Here is a 27,570-nt window from a genome sequence, read left to right as displayed (position 1 = left end):
TCACTTTAGACTGTTATATGAAATACATACACAAACAATAACCAATTTGAAATCCAGACAGCAGCTTGGTGTTCAGAGTGCAGTTCATCAAGTTATCCAAAAGCAAAGGGGTCATACAAAAGTAAAAAAAATAACCAGACTAAATTTGAGTTACTTATTTGATCATTTAATCTTAAATTACAAATCAAACATTCAGCATGTACAGGTCCAGGAATGTCAATCTGTTTAGTAGCCATGACCCATATAATATGCTGACCTCAACATCACAGTGCCAATAAGATTGTTTGTACTAATGACAGTTAATTAAAATAAAACCATGGAACAAAACAAGAAAATGTCTAACATAATCATTAGAACATCCCAAACTACAATCATCTCTATATTTAAAATAAATCAATGTCTACATTTCCTCCCCCCTTTAGAAAAGTCTAAATGGACTCCTGGTCAATTGCTTTCACTTAAAACCGTATTCTAAGTATCAATAAATCAGTTCTGATTACAACATTTAAACTTGAGACACCATTCTAGAAGCTTGGGTTTGGATACTCATCTTGTTGTACATAAGAGTTTAAATAGTCATAGAACATGAAAAAAGGTAACCCTTTTTCTAATTACAAATAACATTGGTCATACACAGTCTATTAGCTAATTTATTACACAGGAAAGGAACTATTTAATATATAATAGTTTCCTATAAGCCATTCTTGTATAGGTTGATGTTGGAGCTGTATATTTATATATGGAAGGCTCTAGTGGTTGTCAAAGCTTCACTCACTACAGATGGAATTGGCAGCCTGGTTTTCCTGTGTCAATCTGAAAGACTTGTTTGTTTGTGCTCAAGTACTGTTGGATTGTGTCCACATGAAGATAACAAGGAAGGAGTCTGCCTTTCTAAAAGACACATTCATCTGTCCACTTAAAACGGGACAATTTTGTAAAAGTCGCCATTGAAGTTAATAAATAAACACAGACAAAATAACCCCCTACCATCACGTGTATTCCTGCAATGTGAGTTTGCATGGCTGGATGATTTAACTTTGTGCAGTCAGTGGGCACTATTTTCCAATGTGCCAAAACTTCCATTGAGCTGTTCAGAGTCGGGAAAGGAGGGTGAAAATGAAGAAATAAGAATAAATCCAGTAGAATAATCACAGAGATCAAGGCATTAGGGCAGGAGGTTATCTGCCATATAACATGGTCAACCCAAGACAGACATTGTCCAAGATTGGCCACAGTGATTTTAGTCATTAGCTCCGAGCAGAGGGAAAAACCCAGGAAGGAGAATACCGTTAACCACTCAAATACTATATGTTGCAGAAACCCTTGTGACAGGTGTGAAAATACCTGTTTGTCAGTGAATGTATGTATTTATACTAGAGGGAGAATATTCAGGCATTGGTAACTAATAGGTTTTTGCAATAGACGGATGTGACCCTGTACATCTCCATCCATCAGTGAGGTATTTTCTATATATTGCGTAGAATTTCTTTGTCTGAGTAAATACTAGTGTCTGTATGCTTTTGACTGTTTAGTGTACAGAATGCTTGTGTAGTGTTGTGTGTCTTTCTGAAAGCTCGATGGCTGCCAAGTCAAGCACTTGTTGCTGGTAGTGGGTGGTTTGGTACTCTGCCTCATCCCTGCTGCATTGGGCTGTGCACTTTGGGATGGCTGGACTTTGGCCCTGTTTTGACCACACCAGCTACGGGCTGGAGGGCATGGTGTGAATTCCATTCTCGCCTGTGGCCTTGGCCTTGTGCAAAGCAGCCTGGATTCTGAAATGTGTCCGTGATTCCATGGAGTAGTTTTTGTAATTTTGCCTGTAAATATTGGGGAAAGAGCAGAACAATTAAAAAGATTGACCAGATGATTTAACTGTCTTTTCTTATAGAATTATTGCAAATAAGTCATGTTTAAGAATTCCAATGAACTACTGTATTGGGATGGGTAGAGATAATTATGTTGTGTAAGAACCAAGACACTCACTTGGCTGTCTCCAGTAGTTTGATTCCCTCCTCCTTCCTCCCTTGTTCCAGACATAGCAGCCCGTGCTCCAGCAGTGCATTGGGAACCAAGTAGTGATCAAACTTGATCTGTGTTTCACTGACAAGAGTAAAAATACAGCAGAGATCAGGATTTAAACAAGAAAGGAGGTATTTGCTAAACTTGTAAGGAATAGTAATCGAGTAGGTATCTTCTACTGTCATATTGTGAAAATGTGAGTGTGTGCTGAATATTGGTGTGTGTTGAGCTCACTTGCAGAGGACGTGGGTGAAGTAGTGCTCAGCCTCCTCCTGGTGTCCCAGGTGCTTCAGACAGAGACCTCTAAGCAGGCTCACCAGACACTGGTCGTCTATGGTGAACTCGGTCCCTGAGGAACACAACATACAACACTCAGGCCCCATCACTCTCACACACTAGACTCCAAGAATTAATGCTGTTCCTAAATGAATGTGTAGAGGCAATATCAACTCTCCAGGGGGACATGAGTTTGTGTTACTTACTTGGCCTACTTTTGAGTTTTGCCTGTGCCTCATCCAGTGTTTTCAGCATGCCCTCTGTCAGGTCTTTGTGTTTCCCGATGACTGTGTAGCCGTTCCAGATGTACATCATCTCCTGCAGAGGACAGACAAGGCCACAGGGTGTCACAGTTACACTTTAATAGTGAGCATGTGGTCAGACCACGCAGTACTGACCTAGTCTTGAAAACCCGACCCTAGGTAACAGTGACTAGGGTCTGGTTTCAATGACGGATTCTTTTGGCAACTTCGATAATGGAGAAAAAAAATTCTGTGATGGGTCCTCTTCAGACAGACAACTTTCCCAACAAATCACGAGGCAGACATGCCAGAACGTTGCGATTTGAAACCAAAGTTTGCAGGCAAAACCATTCCAGTTGTTTTAGTGAAGGTAGTTGATGCAAACTACCCACTTGCGAAATGCACTCATTAACAATAACCTTGCTAGCTACATTTTGGATTTTATTTAAGCGGATAAGGTAGAGACATTGGCAGTGACTCAGTTCTTCTATGCCAAAAGAGTCACCTAGGGTTGGGTTTTAGAGACTTGTACTGACCAGAGGAGGTGCAGGTAGTGTTACGGGGTTCTCAGTCAGGTAGCGACGGGCTTTTCGGATGGCAAACTTCTCAGTTGGCAAAGACTTTCCAGCAATTTTCTGCTTAAGCCCATGTACCTGCCTGGAATGGATAGACAATAGATAAATATAAGATATAGATTCATTTGGATAGAATAACTTGATTATCTCAAATGTCTGGGTAAAAATAAATGAATAGAGTACAAAGCATTATGTTTTTTTAAATGTATTTTTATTTATTAGGATCCCCATTAACAATGGCGACAGCTAGTCTTACTGGGATGTGACATAACGAAAAAAGGCATTACAGACAAAAAACTTTACAATTTACATACATTTAAAAACATGAACATGTAGTGTGTGTGTGTGTGCATCTTTCAGTTACACATACATGTCACTACATACACACAACAAGTAGGTCACATGGGGGAGAGACGTTGTGCCATGAGGTGTTGCTTTATTAATTTTTTTGAAACCAGATTTGCTCTTCACTTGCGCTATATACAGTTGAAGTCGGAAGTTTACATACACTTAGGTTGGAGTCATTAAAACTAGTTTTTCAACCACTCCACAAATGTCTTGTTGACAAACTATAATTTTGGCAAGTCGGTTAGGACATCTACTTTGTGCATGACACAAGTAATTTTTCCAACAATTGTTTACAGACAGATTGTTTAACTTATAATTCACTGTATCACAATTCCAGTGGGTCAGAAGTTTACATACACTAAGCTGACTGTGCCTTTAAACAGCTTGGAAAATTCCAGAAAATGATGTCATGTCTTTAGAAGCTTCTGATAGGCTAATTGACATCATTTGAGTCAATTGGAGGTGTACCTGTGGATGTATTTCAAGGCCTACCTTCAAACTCAGTGCCTCTTTGCTTGACATCATGGGAAAATGAAAAGAAATCAGCCAAGAATTCAGAAAAACATTTGTAGACCTCCACAAGTCTGGTTCATCCTTGGGAGCAATTTCCAAACGTCTGAAGGTACCACGTTCATCTGTACAAACAATAGTACGCAAGTATAAACACCATGGGACCACGCAGCCGCCATACCGCTCAGGAAGGAGACACGTTCTGTATCCTAGAGATGGTGTGAAAAGTGCAAATCAATCCCAGAACAACAGCAAAGGACCTTGTGAAGATGCTGGAGGAAACAGGTACAAAAGTATCTATATCCACAGTAAAATGAGTCCTATTTCGACATAACCGGAAAGGCCGCTCAGCAAGGAAGAAGCCCCTGCTTCAAAACCGCCATAGAAAAGCCAGACTATGGTTTGCAACTGCACATGGGGACAAAGATCGTACTTTTTGGAGAAATGTCCTCTGGTCTGATGAAACAAAAATAGAACTGTTTGGCCATAATGACCATTGTTATGTTTGGAGGAAAAAGGGGGATGCTTGCAAGCCGAAGAACACCATCCCAACCGTGAAGCATCGGGGTGGCAGCATCATGCTGTTGGGGTGCTTTGCTGCAGGAGGGTCTGGTGCACTTCACAAAATAGATGGCGTCATGAGGAAGGAAAATTATGTGGATATATTGAAGCAACATCTCAAGACATCAGTCAGGAAGTTCAAGCTTGGTCGCAAATGGGTCTTCCAAATGGACAATGACCCCAAGCATACTTCCAAAGTTGTGCCAAAATGGCTTAAGGACAACAAAGTCAAGGTATTGGAGTGGCCATCACAAAGCCCCGACCTCAATCCTATAGAAAATGTGTGGGCAGAACTGAAAAAGCGTGTGCGAGCAAGGAGGCCTACAAAACTTGCTCAGTTACACCAGCTCTGTCATGTGGAATGGGCCAAAATTCACCCAACTTATTGTGGGAAGCTTGTGGAAGGCTACCCGAAACGTTTGACCCAAGTTAAACAATTTAAAGGCAATGCTACCAAATACTAATTGAGTGTCTGACATTTCACATTCTTAAAATAAAGTGGTGATCCTAACTGACCTAAGACAGGGCATTTTTACTAGGATTAAATGTCAGGAAATGTGAAAAACTGAGTTTAAATGTATTTGGCTAAGGTGTATGTAAACTTCCAACTTCAACTGTAAGATGGAATACAGAGCCATGTACTCATGGCTCTGTATAATACTGTATGTTTCCTTGAATTTGTTCTGGACCTGGGGACTGTGAAAAGACCCCTGGTGGCATGTCTGGTGGGGTAAGTGTGTGTGTCAGCGCTGTGTCTGTGTGCAAACAATTAGGAATTTCCAACAAATCAATGTTTCTTATAAAAACAAGAAGTGACGCAGTCAGTCTTTCCTCAACTCCTAGCCAAGAGAGACTGGCATGTATAGTATTTACATTAGTCCTCTGATTACAATGAAGAGCAAGATGTACCGCTCTGTTCTGGGCCAGCTGCAACGTAACTAGGTCTTTCTTTGCATCACTTGACCATATGACTGGACAATAATCAATATAAGATAAAACTAGAGCCTGCAGGACTTGCTTTGTGGAGTGAAAAAAGCAGAGCATTTCTTTATTACGGACAGACCTCTCCCCATCTTTACAACCACTGAATCTATATGTTTTGACCATGACAGTTTACAATCTAAGGCAACACCAAGTAATTTAGTCTCCTCAACTTGTTCAACAGCAACACCATTCATTACCAGACTCAGCTGAGGTCTAGAACTTAGGGAATGATTTGTACCAAATACAATGCTATAAGTTTTACAAATGTTCAGGATCAGTTTATTACTGGCCACCCATTCCAAAACTGACTGCAACTCTTTGTTAAGGTTTTCAGTGACTTCATTAGCTGTGGCTGCTGATGCGTATATGGTTGAATCATCAGCATACAGTGCATTCAGAAAGTATTCAGACCCCTTGACTTTTTCCACATTTTGTTACAGCCTTATTCTAAAATTGATAAAATTGTTTTTTTTTGCCCTCATCAATCTACACACAATATACCATAATGACAAAGCAAATACACTTTTTATTTATTTTTTGGCAAAAACACTAACAAAACACCCCCCTGAAATATCACATTTCCATAAGTATTCAGACCCTTTACTCAGTACTTTGTTGAAGCACCTGTGGCAGCGATTACAGCCTCGAGTCTTCTTGGGTATGAAGCTACAAGCTTGGCACAGCTGTATTTGGGGAGTTTCTCCCATTCTTCTCTGCAGATCCTCTCAAGCTCTGTCTGGTTGGATGGGGAGCGCTGCACAGCTATTTTCAGGTCTCTCCAGAGATGTTTGATCGGGTCAAGTCTGGGCTCTGGCTGGGCCACTCAAGGACATTCAGAGACTTGTCCCGAAGCCAATCCTGCATTGTCTTGGCTGTGTGCTTAGAGTCGTTGTCCTGTTGGAAGGTGAACCTTCTCCCCAGTCTGAGGTCCTGAGCGCTCTGGACAGGTTTTCATCAAGGATCTCTATGTACATTGCTCCGTTCATCTTTCCCTCGATCCTAACTAGTCTCCCAGTCCCTGCCACTGAAAAACATCCCCACAGCATGATGCTGCCACCACCATGCTTCACCGTAGGGATGGTGCCAGGTTTCCTCCAGACGTGACGCTTGGCATTCTGGCCAAAGAGTTCAATCTTCGTTTCATCAGACCAGATAATCTTGTTTCCCATGGTCTGAGAGTCCTTTAGGTGCCTTTTAGAAAACTCCAAGCGGGCTGTCATGTGCCTTTTACTGAGGAGTGGCTTCCGTCTGGCCACTCCACCATAAAGGCCTGATTGATGGAGTGCTGCAGAGATGGTTTTCCTTCTGGAAGGTTCTCCCATCTCCACAGAGGAACTCTGGAGCTCTGTCAGAGTGACCATCGGGTTCTTGGTCACCTCCCTGACCAAGGCCCTTCTCCCCGATTGCTCAGTTTGGCCGGGCGGCCAGCTCTAGGAATAGTCTTGGTGGCGCCTAACTTCTTCCATTTAAGAATGATGGAGGCCACTGTGTTCTTGGGGACCTTCAATGCTGCAGAAATGTTTTGGTACGCTTCCCCAGATCTGTGCCTCGACCCAATCCTGTCTCGGAGCTCAAAGCACAATTCCTTCGACCCCAAGGCTTGATTTTTGCTCTGACATGCACTGTCAACTGTGGGACATATATAGACAGGTGTGTGCCTTTCCAAATCATGTCCAGTCAATTGAATATACCACAGGCTAAGTTGTAGAAACATCTCAAGGATGATCAATGGGAACAGGATGCACCTGAGCTCAATTTTGAGTCTCATAGCAAAGGGTCTCGGGACAGGGGTGTGCCTTTCCAAATCATGTCCAATCAATTTACTTATGTAAATAAGGTATTTCTGTTTTTTTGCAACATTTATAAAAAAAAACAGTTTTTGCTTTGTCATCATGGGGTATTGTGTGTAGATTGATGAGGGGAAAACATTATGTAATCAATTTTAGAATAAGGCTGTAACATAACAAAATTTGGAAAAAGTCAAGGGGTCTGAATACTTTCCGAATGCTCTGTACATGGACACACATGCTTCGTTTAATGCCAGAGGCAGGTCATTGGTAAAAATAGAAAAGAGTAGAGGGCCTAGAGAGCTGCCCTGCAGTACACCACACTTTACATGTTTGACATTGGAGAAGCTCCCATTAAAGAAAACCCTCTGAGTTCTATTTGACAGATAGCTCTGAATCCACGATATGGCAGCGGTTGAAAAGCCATAACACATAAATATTTTTCAACAAAAGGTTATGGTCAATAATATCAAAGGCAACACTGAAATCTAACAGTACAGCTCCCACAATCTTCTTATTATACATTTCTTTCAACCAATCATTAGTCATTTGTGTCAGTGCAGTACATGTTGAGCGCCCTTCTCTATAAGCATGCTGAAAGTCTGTTGTTCATTTGTTTACAGAGAAATAGCATGGTCTTTGGTCAAACAATCTTTTCCAACAGTTTGGTGACACAGGGGTTTGTTTGTTGCAGTGACCTACCTGAATAGCGCTACCTCGCTCTCCCTGAATGGTTGGCATTCCTCCCTGGTCAGCATGCTGAGGTAGGCACCTTTCATATACGCATATGTTGCCTGGAGGGAAATGTTCATGTGTTACTACTGTAACTCTGTAAGCATCAACATAGATTTGTCCCTCTAGAGACTAAGTGGAATACATTAAAAGCTGTTAAACAAACAAATCTATATTCTGTTAAGACTGTCGCATTTGCCAGCGAGATAATGCAACCATTAGTGTACTGAAACAGATGTCCTTCATACTGCACTATATAGAACTGATATGCATAAATACAATTACTGCAGAATGTCCCACCTTGGACCATGCATTCTCTTTGCTGAGCAGATCAGCGTAGAAGTAGGCCATCTTCCAATGTCTCTTGTATGTGAAACACCACATCAGCTCCCAGTAGCACATGTGATGGAACTGATTCCACTGCTGCTGAGCTTCACAGCACTCCTCAAAGCGCTCTATAGCCTGTTACAAACACACACATATGAATACATGTGACAGCTGGCCAGATTTGTAGTCTAAACACAATCATTTTGGTAGTAGTCAGAATCATTGATCCACACTCACAGCATCCAGGTGTCCTTTGATAACCTCAATCCGACCAGCGAAGAACAAGAAGATGGATCCCTAAAAACAACACACTATGAACTGTTTTGATGGGAATGAGTGTGTGTACAAGCCTATGCACTAAATAATTCACAGTAGTTTCACAAAGTCAATACAAATGGAATATGATTTAACTGTACACTGAGTATACCAAACATTAGGAACATTGTTGATACACACAGGAAACTGTTGAGTGTGAAAAACCTAGCAGTGTTGCAGTTCTTGACACAAACCGGTGTGCCTGGCACCTACGACCATACCCCATTCAAAAGCACTTAAATCTTTTGTTTTTCCCATTCACCCTCTGAATGGCACAATCCATGTCTCAATTGTCTCAAGGCTTAACAATCCTTCTTAACCTGTCTCCTCCCCTTCATCTACACTAATTTAAGTGGATTTAACAAGTGACATCAATAAGATGGATTCACCTGGTCAGTCTACATCATGGAAAGAGCAGGTGTATACTCAGTGTACATGCTACAATGTCCTCACTGACCTTAGGATACTGTTTGAGATAAGGCTGAAGGAGTTTCTCTGCATCCTCCACATCCGCTTCCCCAGTGCCTGCAAGCCGTAAGGAGGTGTTATTTAATGTTAGTTTAGGACATTCGTGCAAGATATGACCAGGGTTTTCCTTTTTCCCGGAGAGGTGAACACCAACCAGAATGTGGCTAGGCTACAGTATAGAGCTTGTTTTGGCAGTTGAAAAGGTCAGTGTGGTAACATTTGATGTGTGGTAACATCAGTCTTTCTCTCACCCAGGATGAAGCTCATAAAGGTGTGGTAGCACAGCAGCAGCATATTACATAGGAAGGACCTGAACGTCTGCCCTGCTGAGCCCTCCATCAGCTGCTGCAAGCCAAACTCCTACAGACACACACAACACAGGACACAGGGAGCTTAGCCCAGCCCAGTCCAGCATCTCACACGTAATCTCAGGGCCACCTGGCTAACAGTAGGAAACCTACCTTATTTCCAGAGAAACCCACAAACTCCAGCAACTTGAGGGTACGAGTGGGCAGCATGGAGATCATCTGTACACAACCCAAGAACACAGAGTGAGAAGATGAGCCAGATACAATTACATATTGTACCAATCAGGACCATGCTTTGAGTTACACAGAGTAGCTATAACCATAACACCCCAAAGGGTCCTTCTTTACAGTCTACCAGCCCAGCAAACTGGACCACAAACATTGTTGACATGAAGCATTTCCCTCACCAGGTTGAAGGCTCCCACTCCAAGCTTGACCCCGCCTTCAAAATGCCCATGATTGTCACCATGGACGTAGCTAGAGGACTGGAGGACCGTATGAAGCTCTCTGAAATACAGATATACATTCTTTACTATAGAATGAGTTGAGACATAAGGGGAATGCACTATAAGGGCCATGCACTACATCAAGAGTACTTACTTATATGTCTGGTAGCTATTCCTCACTTTAATTCCTCCCTTGATGAAACTGATCATGTTTTCATCCTACAAAAACAGGGGGAAAGAAAATGTTTAAGGATACAAAGAACAATATCATAAATGCACAATTAACTTTTTAAATCTGTATCAGTGCTTCGCTTCAGCGAGATAGTGAGTGTCAGTGGGTGTGTGTTGCTGATGTTGCGGTAGAAGTGGGTTACCTGAAGGAAGGTGAGTGCTGCCCTCTGCAGGAGACATTCTGCATAGCACACTTCAGCATGGAGTTCCTCTGAGGTGAAAATGACAGCACACTTATTATCATCTGACATCCTGAAACCACTACATCAGCAGGGGGCTGCACAATAAACCCACAGACAAGAAACACATTTTAAACTGTATTCTCAACTAGTGAACAACTAGTGAACAACCATGATGGCTTGAAGTAAAGGTGTAATAAATTAAAATCTCTCAAAACAGAGTATATTCTCCAGTTTCACAGTAGCTGTGTTTAATTTACTTAGGAATACACAACTATAAAAAACATTGTTACATTTACACTAGTGATAAGAGTGATAAGATAAGAGGCCTGTGGTAAAACAATATGTCTATGTCTAAGTGGAATGTACTGAAGTAATAAGTATGTTCCAACCATACTAACCTTCTGTGGAGTTTCTGTTGCTAAAGGTTGACTTCTTGCGGAACCTGGGAGAGAATACACTTTATTTTCATTACACACCAAATCCAACATGCCACATTACAGTGTTTGATGAGACAGACATAGCAGAGTTGGTTCACAACAACTCAACACCAGTCTGTGGATGTGTGAGCTAAGAATCTGGGAATTCAACACATTCCTGTGCTTGGATATTGAAAAACGGTGACATGTAGTAACCACATTCAGAGAGACATTGACAGGTATTTCTAACAAAAATCAGGTTTCAGTATCTGAATTAGATGAATAATATGGATTAAGGTAGATACACACATATAATGAGTGGTTTACTGTAACCACTGTCGATTAGTGATCTATGGGAAAACATCTATGCAAGTACAACTTTTACAGGAGGTTTAATATCTACAATTCATGCAAATCAGTGTGGCCCAGCCACATTCCATAGCTTATGTTGATAAAATGTAGAGCGTCTCCCAGATGAACACAGGGTCCTGGGCCTCGTAGCCAGACAGCTGGTTGTGTCATGGGGTTCCCCTGCCCCCTCAGGGTCTCAGAAGGTGTGGCAGGCCCAGTCCGGGAGTTTGTGTGTGTGTCCCACCCTTTGGAAAGGTGTGTCCGTACAGGACATTTTCACAACTCCAGAGCTCACTGTTACAGGCCACTCAAACTCCCCCAGCCAGCAAGATCTGATAGGACCTGGGTGATATCTGCTCTGTGATTATCTCACAGAACATGGAGCTCACCAGCCACCACATACCAGGATGGACATCTCCCAAAATAGCCAGAGGCTTTCCCCACTGGAATGGCAGGGTTTATCCAGAGCCAAATGGATTTCCTCTGTATATTGTTGTTGTTCATAATATGAGAGTTAAATGTGACTTATTTGGTTATAAACACGTGTTACACAATTCACAAAGTGGTTACACCTGATCAGAGCATGTGATTCCTCTCTTCATGATTGAATAGATATGATAAGGGAGCCTTACCACTGAGTCTAAACTTTTGTTTTTGAATTCATTAAATAAAAATAATGTTTATGTGGACCCATTTTTTTGTTGCCCCTTTTCGGCTGTATTGCTCACTTTTTGAGAGTATGGGTTCCTTATACTAACACCAAATGTTTTATTTGTACATGCATTTTGTTCTAGTAGAAATACATACTATAATATGTTCTGTTCTATCTAGTATTTGTACTGTATTTCCATCTGCTATTATGACATCTAGCGGCCCTTTTGGGTACTTTAGATTACCACAGGTGTCTGTAATTACCTCTGGCTCACTGTGTGGCCTTATCTGTCCCACTATTGTTTGTGGAGACATGCTCTGATGAAGGTAGACTGAAGAAAGCTCATCCACAATTACAGAAATGTGCATCTAACTGGAAGTGTGTGCTGAGACATTTTCCTGCTCTTAGAATGTGGACCCTTTACAAATGAGCCTTACCGCTGACACACTGCCTGAGCCTCCTTCATGGTGTTGCCAGCTGCCAGGATGTGCTCCGGGTCAAAGGTCATCATGGCCTGCATCTCCAGTATGGTGGCGTATGTGAGCGCATGGTACATGCTGTCTTTGGTTCTAGGAAGGGGAAAAAAAAGACAGCACAGAAATATTCAGCTCTATTTTTAGCAGCTATTGTTGCCTTCTCTAAATGCAATCAGATAACTCAACAAAAAAGATTCCTTTGCACGTCGTGAAAAGAGGAGCTCAAGTACACAGTGCCTTCAGAAAGTATTCATGCCGATTGACTTTTTCCACCTTTTGTTGTGTTACAGCCTGATTTTAAAATAATTGTTTTTGTCAATGGCCTACACACAATACCCCATAATGTAAAATGTCTTGAGTCAATAAGTATTCAACCCCTTTGATATGGCATGCCTAAATAAGTTGGAGAGAAAAGATTTGCTTAACAAGTCACACCTTAAGGTGTTTTTGAGTCTTTGAGTTTTATTGCTATTCTTTTGTTTTTATCCTATTATGTTTGTTGTGTAGTAAATATTTCTGTTTTTATTTTAATAGTTTTTTAATGGTTTTTCCCATGACGCGCATTGCGTCCCAAAAAATGGTATTCAGTATTCAGACCCCTTGACTTTTTCCACATTTTATTACATTACAGCCTTATTCTAAAATGGATTCAATTATTTTTTTCTCAGCAATCTACACATAATACCCCATAATGACAAAATGAAAACTGGTTTTTCGAAATTTTTGCAAATGTATTAAAAATAAAAAACAGAAATACCTTAATTACATAAGTATTCAGACCCTTTGCTATGAGACTCGAAATTGAGCTCAGGTGCATCCTGTTTCCATTGATCATCCTTGAGATGTTTCTCCAACTTTGAGTCCATCTGTGGTAAATTCAATTTATTGGACATGATTTGGAAAGGCACACACCTGTCTATATAAGGTCCAACAGTTGACAGTGCATGTCAGAGCAAAAACCAAACCGAAGGAATTGTCCGTATAACTCCGAGACAGGATTGTGTCGAGGCACCGATCTGTGGAAGGGTACCAAAAAATTTCTGCAGCATTGAACGTCCCCAAGAACACAGTGGACTCTATCATTCTTAAATGGAAGAAGTTTGGAACCACTCTTCCTAAAGCTCGCCGCCCGGCCAAACTCAGCAATCGGGGGAGAAGGGCCTTGGTCAGGGAGGTGACCAAGAACCCGATGGTCCTTACTGTCAAAGTATAAGTATATAATCATTGACATTCAATATGTAGTATATTTAATGTATTTTCTGACCAAATACTCTTTAAAAGCCCAGCTACTTGAAGTTAAGGGTGTTTTCACACTTGGTCCCTTTCAACCAATTTTTTCTGAACTCAGTTCGCTTAATTTTTTGTGCAGTGTGAACACACCAAAGGAACTCAGACCCCTCAAAAGAGCCCCTGAAGCGAACTGAACTGAGACCATCTCGAGAGGTGGTCTGACTTCGGTTCGCTTGAATTCCGCAGTCCGGTTCCCTTTTTTAGGGAAACGTGAACACAAAAGCTCCCCAGGTTTGCTTGTCATTATTCCCGCACCACACACTAGACTATTGCAACACCGTTTCCCCTGCCATAAACCCTCTCACATTGGAGCCACAATAGAGAGAAGATGATGATGTGCATATTCGCAGAAAAAAACGTGTGCTGTTTTTGGTTAGGCCTATTGATTAGCGATTGTCAAGGATGCACAGAAATTCCAAAACACGTGTGGAGTTTTTAGTTCAGATTATTTGTTTGCAATATGTGATCTATAGGCTAAGAGAGCTTCATAAGCTGTTTATTCGATTGTAGTGTTTGAATAGCATGAGAATCGCAACATAGGGTATAAAATTCATTCTAGCTCTTAAAAGGGGCAGTAGCCTACATTGGGTGTACAATTTTCAATTACAGCATTATTTAATCTGCAGTTATTCTTCTGCTATTTATTCTGTTACCAATAATATTTACATGTTAATAGTATCTTCTGATTACAATTATTATGTGTAATCTTTTAACTAAATGCAATCTATTAGAAGTAGGTATATCTAGCTGTCCGATAACACATTCTGATGGAATGGCTTGTCCTGCACTTTGTAAAAACCCAGAGTGCATTGAGTGAATGGTGGAAAAAGATCTTGGTTCCTTTCTAAACATAGCATTGTGAATGCAAACAGGACAGACCACAAAATAGGTGAAGTGAACTGGCAAAAGAGTTGAGTCCTCATTCAAAGGCAAGGGCAGTGTGAATGCAAAGAGAACAGAGTTATTTTGCTTTTTTTTACCCGAGAGTTCACTTTAAAGAGGACTGAGATCATTTTTTAAAAAGATAACTATATGTGAAAATACCCTAAGTTATATGTTCCCTTGGAAACAGGCCCATGTTAAGTCCCTGAATGTGACACTGCGGGTCTGACAATGCACACCCAAGAGTGCTGGTCTGACTGGTTCCCAGCAAGTTCCGCCATAGTCCCAGTGACTATGGGACAATGCTGGTGCGACAAAGGTCTCTTCACTGGAATGTCGCATGTCTGCATGCCTGATATTTGACTGCCATAGACCACAAAACAACTCATGCGACAACTGAGAAGACTTCTGTACAAAAAGAAGCAGCACTTAAAAAATCATTAGTCTATCAGCCACAAGATGAGTAGTGTCGTCCTGGGTACCTTACCTATCGAAAATAAAGTTTTTCTTTTTGTGTGACTCACTTTCACAATGTGTAAATATACACTTTATCATCAAATGTATGTCACATAAAAAAACCATACACATTATTTAAAGGGGAGACATAAATCAGGAGATATTTAGTCAGGAGAGCAGAATGGTAAAAACAGGCCATGAATTGGGATGTTTGTGCCTCCTGCCTGCCTTCTGTTGTTGACTGTTGTGGAGATGGACAGGGGCCGGTGGTGTGACTGTGACAGGCCTGAACTCCTATCTCCTGAAGCCTAATCACCATCACTGGTAAATCTAATCTAACGTCCTGCAAAAAACATTACCTTCAAAAGATACAGCCAGCAGTAGAAAAGTGGCTCTTTCTCCACATGCTTCAGTGTGAATGACATAACCTGACAGCCCTCACGTTTAATGACTTGTTGAAAGTGCCAACATGAGTAGGGTTGCAAAGGGAGGGTATATTACTGGAAACTTTCAAAGTTTACCTGTAAACTATCAGAATTTTGGTAACGTTAAAGGAATATATGGAATTTTATCAGATGACATCTATAGGCCTTTTTGGGTACTTCAGATTATCACAGGTTTCTGTAATTATCTCTGGCCCTCTGTGTGGCCTTGTCACATATTTAAAACCAAATCTAATAAGAAGATTTTAAAACACAAAAATAGAATGAAAAAGCTGTACAATATTATCCTAAATATAAACCACCCATATACAGTGGGGAAAAAAAGTATTTAGTCAGCCACCAATTCTGCAAGTTCTCCCACTTAAAAAGATGAGAGAGGCCTGTAATTTTCATCATAAGTACACGTCAACTATGACAGACAAAATGAGGAAAAAAAATCCAGAAAATCACATTGTAGGATTTTTTATGAATTTATTTGCAAATTATGGTGGAAAATAAGTATTTGGTCAATAACGAAAGTTTCTCAATACTTTGTTATATACCCTTTGTTGGCAATGACACAGGTCAAACGTTTTCTGTAAGTCTTCACAAGGTTTTCACACACTGTTGCTGGTATTATGGCCCATTCCTCCATGCAGATCTCCTCTAGAGCAGTGATGTTTTGGGGCTGTCGCTGGGCAACACGGACTTTCAACTCCCTCCAATGATTTTCTATGGGGTTGAGATCTGGAGACTGGCTAGGCCACTCCAGGACCTTGAAATGCTTCTTACGAAGCCACTCCTTCGTTGCCCGGGCGGTGTGTTTGGGATCATTGTCATGCTGAAAGACCCAGCCACATTTCATCTTCAATGCCCTTGCTGATGGAAGGAGGTTTTCACTCAAAATCTCACGATACATGGCCCCATTCATTCTTTCCTTTACACGGATCAGTCGTCCTGGTCCCTTTGCAGAAAAACAGTCCCAAAGCATGATGTTTCCACCCCCATGCTTCACAGTAGGTATGGTGTTCTTTGGATGCAACTCAGCATTCTTTGCCCTCCAAACACGACGAGTTGGGTTTTTACCAAAAAGTTATATTTTGGTTTCATCTGACCATATGACATTCTCCCAATCCTCTTTTGGATCATCCAAATGCACTCTAGCAAACTTCAGACGGGCCTGGACATGTACTGGCTTAAGCAGGGGAACACGTCTGGCACTGCATGATTTGAGTCCCTGGCGGCGTAGTGTGTTACTGATGGTAGGCTTTGTTACTTTAGTCCCAGCTCTCTGCAGGTCATTCACTAGGTCCCCCCGTGTGGTTCTGGGATTTTTGCTCACCGTTCTTGTGATCATTTTGACCCCACGGGGTGAGATCTTGCGTGGAGCCCCAGATCGAGGGGAGATTATCAGTGGTCTTGTATGTCTTCCATTTCCTAATAATTGCTCCCACAGTTGATTTCTTCAAACCAAGCTGCTTACCTATTGCAGATTCAGTCTTCCCAGCCTGGTGCAGGTCTACAATTTAGTTTCTGGTGTCCTTTGACAGCTCTTTCGTCTTGGCCATAGTGGAGTTTGGAGTGTGACTGTTTGAGGTTGTGGACAGGTGTCTTTTATACTGATAACAAGTTCAAACAGGTGCCATTAATACAGGTAACGATTGGAGGACAGAGAAGCCTCTTAAAAGAAGTTACAGGTCTGTGAGAGCCAGAAATCTTGCTTGTTTGTAGGTGACCAAATACTTATTTTCCACCATCATTTGCAAATAAATTCATTAAAAATCCTACAATGTGATTTTCTGGATTTTTTTTCCTCAATTTGTCTGTCATAGTTGACATGTACCTATGATGAAAATTACAGGCCTCTCTCATCTTTTTAAGTGGGAGAACTTGCACATTTGGTGGCTGACTAAATACTTTTTTCCCCCCACTGTGTATATATATATATATATATATATATATACACACACACATACACAGTACCAGTCAAAAGTTTGGACACACCTAATCATTCCAGGGTTTTTCTTTATTTTTACTATTTTCTACATTGTAGAATAATAGTGAAGACATCAAAACTATGAAATAACACATATGGAATAATGTAGTAACCAAAAAAGTGTTTAGTATATGGGGGGGAGAAGAGATAGAGAGAGCGAGTCACTGCTATTTCAGCACCGCAGGCTTTCTCTACAGGTTTTTTCCTTCCGTAGATTTTCTCTAATCACTGTTCTACCACATAATGCTGTGTAAACCTATGCTCAACAAACACATAAGGTAATATTACACACTAGGATGCTGATGACGTGGAGGCCTTCTTGAGGCTTTTCTCACAAAGGTTTTCTTGGAATAGCAAACAAAGGAAGCCATAGGGGGAGTTTAAGTACCTAAACCTTTGCTCTGCCTACATAACTCAGTCTACCATCACTCCCCTTGTCTCGCCCCAGGGTGACAGCTGACAGAATATGCCAAGCCTTGGGTGGTAAGAGCCAGAGGTTTGGAGAGATTATCCTCTGGGGTAAATATTTCCTTAATTGTATACGTAGACTAGGCTACCATGTATTCAGAACTAAGAAAGGATATCAGCATGGGAACTGAAAGGGATAAAGGGCATCCATTGAGTTGTGAAACAGTGAAGGGATGAGAAATGGAAAACACACTAGGGAGGGCTGGAGAGAAACTGGGACTCGGGAGTGGCCAAAGAAGAGAAAATATTGAATGTTGAGAAGGTTATGATAATGGAGGGGAAAATTCACAGGGGAAATGTAAGAAACCTGATGATGGTGTGTTTGAACACAATGCTGAAGGGGTGTCAAACAGGAGAGGTGGTGGTGTTTATTAAACTAGCCCAGAGTGTACACTGTAGCACCACTCACATTGTGTATTTCCACCAGCCAGCTGTGTGGACACACATGACCAGGGCACAAGTCTCTCACCTGCAGCGAAGCCTGGACAGGGCCTCCTCAAAGTCATTCCTCAGGAACAGGTCCATTGCTGCCATGCAGTCCTCCAGGGCCAAAGACAGGTCCGACTTCAGGGACCTGAGATACAGAAAAGGGGGAAAGGGGAAAGAGAGAGATGAAGGGTTGGTCAATTAAGTACCTACCCATTGGTTCCCAGTGCAGGACCTAAATGTTAGAATAACACATTATATTCTTGACATCCCCTCAGAAAAGTAAATAATTTACCTCTGATAAATTAGGTTTACATTGTTGAATGAAAGAAGCTGATTACTGCCAACTTCCCAGTGGACCTAAATGTATTCTATTATTTTATGAATGAACCCCAGGACAAAACCTATTTGTTTTTTCATGTCAACTAGGTGAAATGTCTGAGTTCTATGTAGAGTAGCAGTCTGTAAAGTAGCATGACACAGCTTTAACTACAAAGGACCACTTCACTGGCTATCTACAGTAACAGATATCTTTAAAAAGAGCCACGTCACTTATTTTCTCTCCCAGGCAGCTCTGCTGCAGTGCCCCTGTTCTGTATTTATTGGGGGGCAAGAGGAACACGGACAACCTCCAAACGTTCTGTGAAGAGCGCAGGTCATGATATTGTCCCACTTTCCCACCCGATCTGAGCAGGCTTTTATACTGAACAAAAATATAAATGCAACATGTAAAGTGTTGGTCCCATGTTTCATGAGCTGAAATAAAAGATCCCAGAAATGTTCCATATGCACAAAAAGCTTTTTTCTCTCAAATGTTGTGCACAAATTTGTTTACATCCCTGTTAGTGACCATTTATCCATTGTCAAGATAATCCATCCACCTGACAGGTGTGGCATATCAAGAAGCTGATTAAACAGCATGATCATTACACAGGTGCACCTTGTGCTGGGGACAATAATGGCTATTCTAAAATGTTCAATTTTGTCAAACAACACAATGCCACAGATGTCTCAAGTTTTGAGGGAGTGTGCAATTGGCATGCTAACTGCAGGAAGGTCCACCAGAGCTGTTGCCAGAGAATTGAATGTTCACTTCTCTACCATAAGCAGCTTCCAACATCGTTTTAGAGTATTTTGTACGTCCAACCGGCCTCACAACCGCAGCCCACGTGTAACCACTCCTGTCCAGGACCTCCGGCATCCGGCATCTTCACCTGCAGGATAGTCTGAGACCAGCCACCCGGACAGCTGATGAAATTGTGGGTTTGCACAACCGAAGAATTTCTGCACAAACTGTCAGAAACCGTCTCAGGGAAGCTCATCTGTGTGGTCGTCGTCCTCACCAGGGTCTTGACCTGACTGCAGTTCTGCGTCGTAACCAACGTCAGTGGGCAAATGCTCACCTTTGATGGCCACTGGCATACTGGAGATGTGTGCTCTTCACAGATGAATCCCGGTTTCAACTGTACCGGGCAGATGATAGACAACGTGTATGACGTCGTGTGGACGAGCGGTTTGCTGATGTCAACGTTGTGAAGAAGAATGCCCCATGGTGACGGTGGGGTTATGGTATGGGCAGGCATAAGCTACGGACAACGAACACAATTGCATTTTATCGATGGCAATTTGAATGCACAGAGATACCGTGACCAGATCCTGAGGCCCATTGTCGTGCCATTCATCCGCAGCCATTACCTCATGTTTCAGCATGATAATGCATGGCTCCATGTCGCAAGGATCTGTACACAATTCCTGGAAGCTGAAAATGTCCCCGTTCGTCCATGGCCTGCATACTCACCAGACATGTCACCATTGAACATGTTTTGGATGCTCTGGATCGACGTGTACCACAGCCTGATCAACTCTATGTGAAGGAGAGGTCACGCTGCATGAGGCAAATGGTGGTCACACCAGATACTGACTGGTTTTCTGATCCACGGCCATACTTTTTATTTTTTAAGGTATCTGTGACCAACAGATGCATATCTGTATTCCCAGTCATCTGAAATCCATAGATTAGGGCCTAATTTATTTATCTCAATTGACTGATTTCCTTATATGAACTGTAACTCAGTAAAATCTTTGAAATTGTTGCATGTTGCGTTTATATTTTTGTTCAGTGTACATGGTTTTCACTGCTGTTCTATCTACTATTGAGTGTTATTTTACTGCTATCAGCCTAAAGCTAAATTTCTTATCTGACAAGATTATTGGATTATTTTCACAGTTTCTTCAGTGAGCAGCTTTCTCATTCGCTCGGCATCAAATTATGGGTCTTTCAAATGGGTGATTTAATCCAAATAAGTTGGGGTTCACCACATCTTTTCATATAAAGCTAGAATCTTCATCCCAAACAAACAAATCTCTGTTGGTGATGTCAAGGCTCCTCTCCATTAAAAACAATAGAGCACCAAACAATAGAGCACTATGCACTTTCATTGATTAACATTTTTGATGTTTGTGTACAACAGATATTTACTGGTACAGTAGGTACCTCTGAAGCTACTGTGTGCCCTCAGTAACATTTCATAAAAAGGTTACAAGAAAACTGTCCGAAGTTATACCCCAAAAGACACAGCAACAATTTGGCTGAGGGCTCTGAAGTTCACAACAAAGTGGGGGTTCGTCACACTATTTGCCAAACTGTACCATACCTAAAACACCCCAAGCTTAACAGTCCCAAAGTTGACATGTCGTCTTCTCAGCAAATTGGGCTCATGGACACCATTTTTTAAACATTTTAGTCATTTAGCAGACGCTCTTATCCAGAGCGACTTACAGTTAGTGAGTGCATACATTTTCATACTTTTTTCATACACAATGTATTGAACCAAACAATGGAGTCTGGCCTACACAACTGAGGAGAATCTCTACTATGAGGATGGCTAACTGACATCCTTTTACATTCCTGCAGATCAGTGATACAGAGGACTTCTTTATGCTAGACCAGGGCAACTTTGATGGGGTGGGGCCCACAAAAAATCTGAATTCATCATGAGGGGCCGAAGTGACTCGAGGGTCTGTGTACCCACATCCATACCCACACATGCAGTCAGAGCCGGCCTTAGCCTTTTGGGGACCAAAATGGGGCCCCACCTTGCATGCCAAACATTTTAGCGGCCCTGCTCTTGACAGTGGAGACATTTTTTTTGTTTTAGAGTAAATTTCCTGCAATTCTGTACATTTCGCCACGGGGAGTAGAGAAAATGTTGCTGTTTTACAGCAAGTTTGCTGTAGTTCTACATATTTTGCCATCGGCGGAGAGAAGATTTTGCAATTTTATAACTAACTTCATGCAATTCTACTCATTTTGTCATGAGACGGAGAGAAAGATTAGCCGTTTTACAGCTCATTTACTGCAATTCAACTCATTTTGCCATAGGATGGAGAGAAATGTTTACAGTTTTTAATATGATATCTGAGTGAGAGTGACTAACTAAATCAATGGGGGCCCCCCGGTCTGTAATTCGACCATGATTACTACAAGTTTAGATTACTACAAAAACAATGCTGACATGGGCTAATTGATTGACTGTCAGTGACTGACATAACAAGAGAAAAACTGCTGTTCCCATGACTGAGTTTCTATATTTCCTAAATTGATTCACGGGCCTAAAAAAGGGAGGGCCGCCAGTTGCCCATCCCTGTGCTAGACCATGGTTGAAATCGCTCAAACTGTAATGAGTCCATTAGGGATCATATGGAACAACAAGCCTGTATTTCCACTCATTCACAGGCTAATGACATGGGGATGACCATGCCATCCATCCAATCTATGACCAGCACCAGCCTGTAACTTCCTGCACAGTTGGTGAGCAGGAACAGTCATGAACGTATTCAATTCCCTTAGTTATAATGAAGTGTATAAGCAATACCTGAAAAGTAATGCAGTATTAAGATAAATAAAGATGGAATCATTCTAGTAGCTTCTGTATTTCCATCTAAATGGTCCATAAGGCCCAGTTTCAAATCAGTTGCTACAATCAGCACACTACCTTTAGTAAAATGTGATATTTCTTATTGAATAAAGAAAACCTGCTGACGCACATCAAAAATGTCAAGTGACTTGGCTGTTATGTTGGAGAGCTAGTTATGTTGTTTATCAGACCAAAGATAGCAAACTTGTCCAGCAGAGAGTACAGATGGAAATTGGACAACTCGAGAAGACTTGTTCAAGAGATAGTGCTAAAGCAGGACAATGTAGTTTAACAATGGCGTATTGGCTACTCTGGCCATTTGAATGAACATAGCACACTTATAAAGACTGTTAACCATAAACTCAATAGGGGCATGCTGTAGGTGGGTCTGAGAAATGGCATGATAATGTACACACAATGGAGGCTATTGTTTCCTGAAAGGTTGTGCATAGTATACATCCAGATAATTAATTAATTGAAGTCAGCAACTCTGCGATGATGATTTCTCTGGAGGGCAACTTGCATAATAGAGATCACTACTCTGAGAGACGCTCAAACACACACACACACACACACACACACACACACACACACACACACACACACTCAGGTGAACACAAACACACAAACAAAGACAGAGTGACAAAACATTGCTTTATCTGCATTCCTCCTGATTGCTTTCACCAGTGTTATTTTCCATTGAATTAAAGTACTGTACACTGAGTAAAACAAAGGCAAACAAAGCAATACTGCAGTAAAACAAGCTGCTCCTAAACACAATGAAATCATCAGACAAAAGAGATGAGGTGGATCTTTAAAAAACCTGTCAAGTTTTACCGGATATGGCTCAATTAAAGAATCCTCCCTTATCTCAATCACAGTCAAAATCAGAAATGATTAATTGTGACAGTATATCACATTCAAAGACACACACACACACAAAACCACAAACTCAGCATCTCTCTGTTTACTTCAACACATTGTCAGTACCTATCACTTCACCACGCAGCAGTATCTACATAACTCTTACCCGTTTGGTAGAGTTTCTGCTTCTCCTGACATTTTCATCTGGCAGACAGAGTACTAGAGGGAAGTAAAGACAGCAAACGCAGAAGAGAATTGACTATCTGGCTCAGGCCTTTTCAGCAGCGCAGCCCGACGGTCTCTCCCTCTGGCAACAGCAGCAGGCAGGAGAGGGGAGGGGAGGAAGAACGCAGCCCTTAATAAGATTGGGATGACTATCACACGTAGGGAAACTAAACATCTTCCACCCCCCAACTATACGCCTCCAAACACACATGCATACACACTCTATCGCTCTCACACGCACAGTCCCTAAACGCTCTCACACACACAGTCCCTAAATGCTTCTCCTATCCCACCTCTTCCCATCATCCCACTCACGCTACACACTGCAGTCGCCTCACTGATTGGCTGAGGCAGTGGCAGGGCTGGCCTAGCCGCACAGGACAACCGAAGAGGACAGGCTACTGCACTCGGACGCTGAAAAAAAATGAACTGTACTAATTCAGATCTCTGAAAATATTGAATAGAAGATTTCAAAATCCCTCAGTAAGATTCTGTACAGAGATGTACAGTGACCTCATGCCGGTGAGAGGAAGAGTCCTGCGAAGAAGGAAGCCTTTACTGCAGGGACTCAGGCTGACTACTGCAGCAGCACAGACACACTGCCCCCTATAACAGTAGGACAGAGCCAGTAGGACAGAGCCAGTAGGACAGAGCCAGTAGGATGCTGTGTAGTGTGTAGGAGAGATGAGTACCACTGAGACCCAGCAATTGCACTACAGCCAATCGCTCTGAAAGTGAATGACCCATGGAACGAGCCAGCCACTTATCAGAATGAGCTCTCAGACAGCTGTCTAAATTAGGTCATAGAGGAGAAGTGATCTGCAACATGGTAAATCTGTAAATCTCAAGACACAAGCAAAGAGGTCAGCTCACGCACGCACGCACGTACGCACGTGCACACACACACACACTGTTCTATTAGCTTTCTCACTGACATCTGTTAAGCTGAATCAGTTTAAGTTTTTTAATATATGAGCACTAGGAAAGCAACTAGGGGTTCAATTTAGTCCCAACATTTTATTTGGCTCCTGCTCTTTTTGCTTCAGTGGAATTGCTTTCTTTCTTTCTTTAGTTTAAAAAAAATACCCCCTTTTCTTGTTCCATCGCTGCAACAATGGGCTTGGGAGGCGAAGGTCGAGTCATGCGTCCTCCGAAACATGGCCCGCCAAACAACACCCACCCACTTAACCCAGAAGCACCAATGTGTCGGAAGAAACACTGTTCACCTGACGACCGAGGTCAGCCTGCAGGCGCCCAACCCGCCACAAGGAGTTGCTAGAGCACGATAAGCCAAGTAAAGCCCCTCCGGCCAAACCCTCCCCTAACCCGGACAACGCTGGGCCAATTGTGCGCCGCCCTATGGGACTCCCGATCACGGCCGGTTGTGATACAGCCCGAGATCGAACCAGGATCTGTAGTGACGCCTCTAGCACTGCGGGAGCCCGGAATTGCTTTCTGTTATACATGATCATGGGAAAGCATTTTATTTCAGGGACAGCTCCACCTCCAATCATGTGATGTCAATAAAACGGTGTGGTCATAACAACAGCCTTCTTCCCACATGTGAGAGGCATTGGTGAGAGGCATTTAAATCAAATGATATCTCTATGGATGAGAAGATAGGCTGGTCTTCCTCTTGGTCAATCCCTGCCTGGACCGGAGCTGAGATTACTGCCAGCAGGAAGGAGTGATGTCACTGCCTTCCCACTGACCGCGAACTGTCAATACCCTTTCCACAAACTACTCAATCCTGTATATCACTCAGCCATTGACTCAGACTTACGTGTTTGATGGTTCTGTAGAGTTGAGTGCATCTTTGTTGTCTGGTAACTGTAACCTGAAACAGGGGGGCAAAATTGAGGCCATTTAGAAAAAAATGTGAGCACAAAGTATGGAAACTATTTGAATAGGTACTATTGTGTGAGTAACATAATATTGTAACCCATAGAAATCCTGACACTGAAAAATATTTTCAGTGCAGGGGCAGATTTACCAAAATTGAATATGTATCATAAAAAGAGACAAAGTACAAATGGAATTCAGTTACTCTGTTGTCAAACATGCCTAGGGTACCGAAGTTGAAAGATCATTGTTTCTAAGAAATACATTTGGGAAAACTTACTTGAAATCTGTGAGGATGGGGTCAAGTTCTGGACTGTTTATGACGGACAACATAGAAGCAAACCATGCTGTTATAAATGTTTATATGAATCAAATCCCATTCAATGCCTTGGCATAATGAGGAGAAATATAGATTTCACAGAAACTGTTCATGTTTTTCATGTAAACTTACAGTGTTGGGGAGCCATTGGGGTCGGCTGAGATTTCTTTCGCCTGCAGGGCGTCCCTAGGGTCACAGTATAACAGACAGAACAGTAAGTACTAGGGATGTGTCTCATTTACCAGTGCAGAGATCGCCAATGCTAATCTAAGGCCTCTATTGTAGATGTTATTCTTTGCTGCCATTTACCATTATAGTTTACTTTCTATTTATATTTCAGTTAATTGGTTTCAGCGTCTTTTTCCTTATCAAAGCAAGTCACTTGAGAGGGATTGGTAGCTGTTGCTTTCTTTTCCATAGGCCTTACTCCAGAATAACTATCAGTAGAACAATGTGTGTAATTACTTTGTAACAAGCTAGTTAGTAGGTTGCCTATGTTACTATGCAGTTCTGGGCAGTTTAGTTCTTCCCTTTTGTATTTTTGAAATAAACAGTAGTATGCATTCGGTAACTGCCAATACATATGTGTTAACATGTTATTACAAAAGTTTTCCTTTATAGTTAGTCTAATTTCACCCCATCTTAATTGGACTTCCTTGACTGAACATTTATCTCCAGATGTTACCACTGGTGATGGCATGTCATGTTAAAGAGCAACATGGTGGTACAGTGATTGCAAATGTGCTTTCCCTAGATTATACTTTATAGCAACGTATCCTAGATTATACTTTAGAGAAGCTATTCCTAGATTTTTGAGTTTGAAAATAAATTAAATTCAACTGATTTGATAGGTGGAAAAAGTCATCTAAAGTGGCTTCATTTTCTTATTTACTTAGCAGAAAATGAAATCTATTACATTTCTCACTACATGCTGTCTCCATCTTAATGCTAATATAACATCTGGCAATAACATTCCAATTTCTGTCAAATAAAAAAAGTGTGTATCGTGTATCATAATCATAACTGTTACACAACCACTCAATGTTTATCAAATCAAAAAAAAAATGCTTTTCTGGTTTGCTGGCAAATTGCACCATCCAATTATTTCAGATCTACAGGTGTGCACGTTTCACCATGGCACGGACCATGGCGATACGTTGGTACATGATAATTATTTGAATATGGCAAATATTAGTAAAATGCTGGCTTTCGCGGGCTACCTGAGACATGACACAGATAGATGGGAGGGCATACAGGCTGTCGCCAATTTATTAATGCGCGATTTGCCTAAATTGGTAATTGAAACACTTCAACCAATTAATTTTTATTCGACACTGTAGATTTTGGTGTGACATCATTACGTCCAGACGTTTTTAATCGACACAAGATAATTAAAATGGGAACGCACCCTAGCAGGCAATTGTTGCATCGGTTTTCTATGCAAACTTTCTAAATGTCGACTAACAAAATCAATGGACGAGTTAATAGAAACATAGCTACTGTTGTGACCACAAATAGAACATGCTTAGACTACTGTAGATTGTAAATACAAATATTGCTGGGTTTCTTCGGAAAAAACGTTGTCTAGGCTACTGCAAATAGCCTACTGTATAGGTCGGTGGATTTTGCTACTCACCCTTTGCTGCCATTTTTCTTCACGCTGCGTTTCCAACCAGTGATAAAACTCATTCTACTGCACTGAAATACTGTAAACGTGCAGAATATCCAGCAACAGTGCGGCGCCTGATTATCCTTAAATTGACAAAGGGTTTTTACCTGTGCGCAGGTGATAATGTCTCTTGCGAGTGTTTGAGAAAGTATGAGGAAGTAGTACAGTAGGCTACGTGTCTTCGTGATAACTATATATTCCTCCTTCCTGACCAAGTAAAAAAAAAGGTGGATGTACTCATCACTATTATAATCAGGTCCCTTTTAAAGTGCAATGGAATGTGGGTCAGTAGTACTGCTACAAGGTCTTAGAGCGCTCCAATAGCGCCCCACGGTGGCGGTGTCATAATACCCATAAAACGGTCAAACAGGGAAATGGTTCCAATCGTTTTTCCACCATTCATTTTTCCCATAGGGGACTTTAGAAACACGTAAAATAAGGGCTGTGTTTTGTGTAGGCTTACCCTGGAGTGACGTTTTTATAACCATGTAAATCTCTCTCGGCAAGGTGACTTTTATCAATATATTCTGATCTATTTACTCTCAGATTCAGAAATGCTAATTCGCATAAAAGTAGACATGCAAAACT

General features: G+C 41.6%; 1 protein-coding gene across 2 annotated transcripts; it reads right to left on the bottom strand.

Moving 5' to 3' along the window:
- Positions 1 to 144: 144 nt before the first annotated feature.
- LOC121533405 (tetratricopeptide repeat protein 39A) lies at positions 145 to 27,154 on the bottom strand. Of its 2 annotated transcripts, XM_041839319.2 has the most exons (21): positions 26,950 to 27,154; positions 25,446 to 25,499; positions 25,275 to 25,307; positions 24,936 to 24,989; positions 18,190 to 18,294; positions 12,168 to 12,299; positions 10,710 to 10,753; positions 10,273 to 10,340; positions 10,053 to 10,117; positions 9,860 to 9,959; positions 9,606 to 9,671; positions 9,396 to 9,504; positions 9,134 to 9,201; positions 8,599 to 8,658; positions 8,335 to 8,496; positions 8,005 to 8,096; positions 3,074 to 3,194; positions 2,502 to 2,613; positions 2,254 to 2,368; positions 1,984 to 2,100; positions 145 to 1,817 (listed from the first exon to the last, which is right to left on the bottom strand). In XM_041839319.2, exons 1-21 carry the CDS (start codon positions 27,000 to 27,002, stop codon positions 1,700 to 1,702), a joined length of 1,848 nt encoding a protein of 615 aa, XP_041695253.1. In that variant the 5' UTR covers positions 27,003 to 27,154; the 3' UTR covers positions 145 to 1,699. The 2 variants fall into 2 exon arrangements, with proteins under 2 accessions (XP_041695253.1, XP_041695254.1); XM_041839320.2 differs by lacking the exons at positions 24,936 to 24,989; positions 25,275 to 25,307; positions 25,446 to 25,499; positions 26,950 to 27,154 and adding an exon at positions 23,094 to 23,313.
- Positions 27,155 to 27,570: the final 416 nt, after the last annotated feature.

Source organism: Coregonus clupeaformis, chromosome 20 (assembly GCF_020615455.1).
Source record: "Coregonus clupeaformis isolate EN_2021a chromosome 20, ASM2061545v1, whole genome shotgun sequence".
NCBI lineage: Eukaryota > Metazoa > Chordata > Actinopteri > Salmoniformes > Salmonidae > Coregonus > Coregonus clupeaformis.
This window is presented reverse-complemented; position numbering and strand designations above follow the sequence as displayed.

Coding starts and splice junctions, on each gene's coding strand:
- LOC121533405 (XM_041839319.2), bottom strand. CDS start 27,002: ATGAGTTTTATCACTGGTTGGAAACGCAGCGTGAAGAAAAATGGCAGC. Junction 10,118..10,272: donor CAGCACTCACCTTCCTTCAG/GTAACCCACTTC, acceptor CTGTTTTTGTAG/GATGAAAACATGATCAGTTT. Junction 8,497..8,598: donor TCAAAGGACACCTGGATGCT/GTGAGTGTGGAT, acceptor TGTTTGTAACAG/GCTATAGAGCGCTTTGAGGA.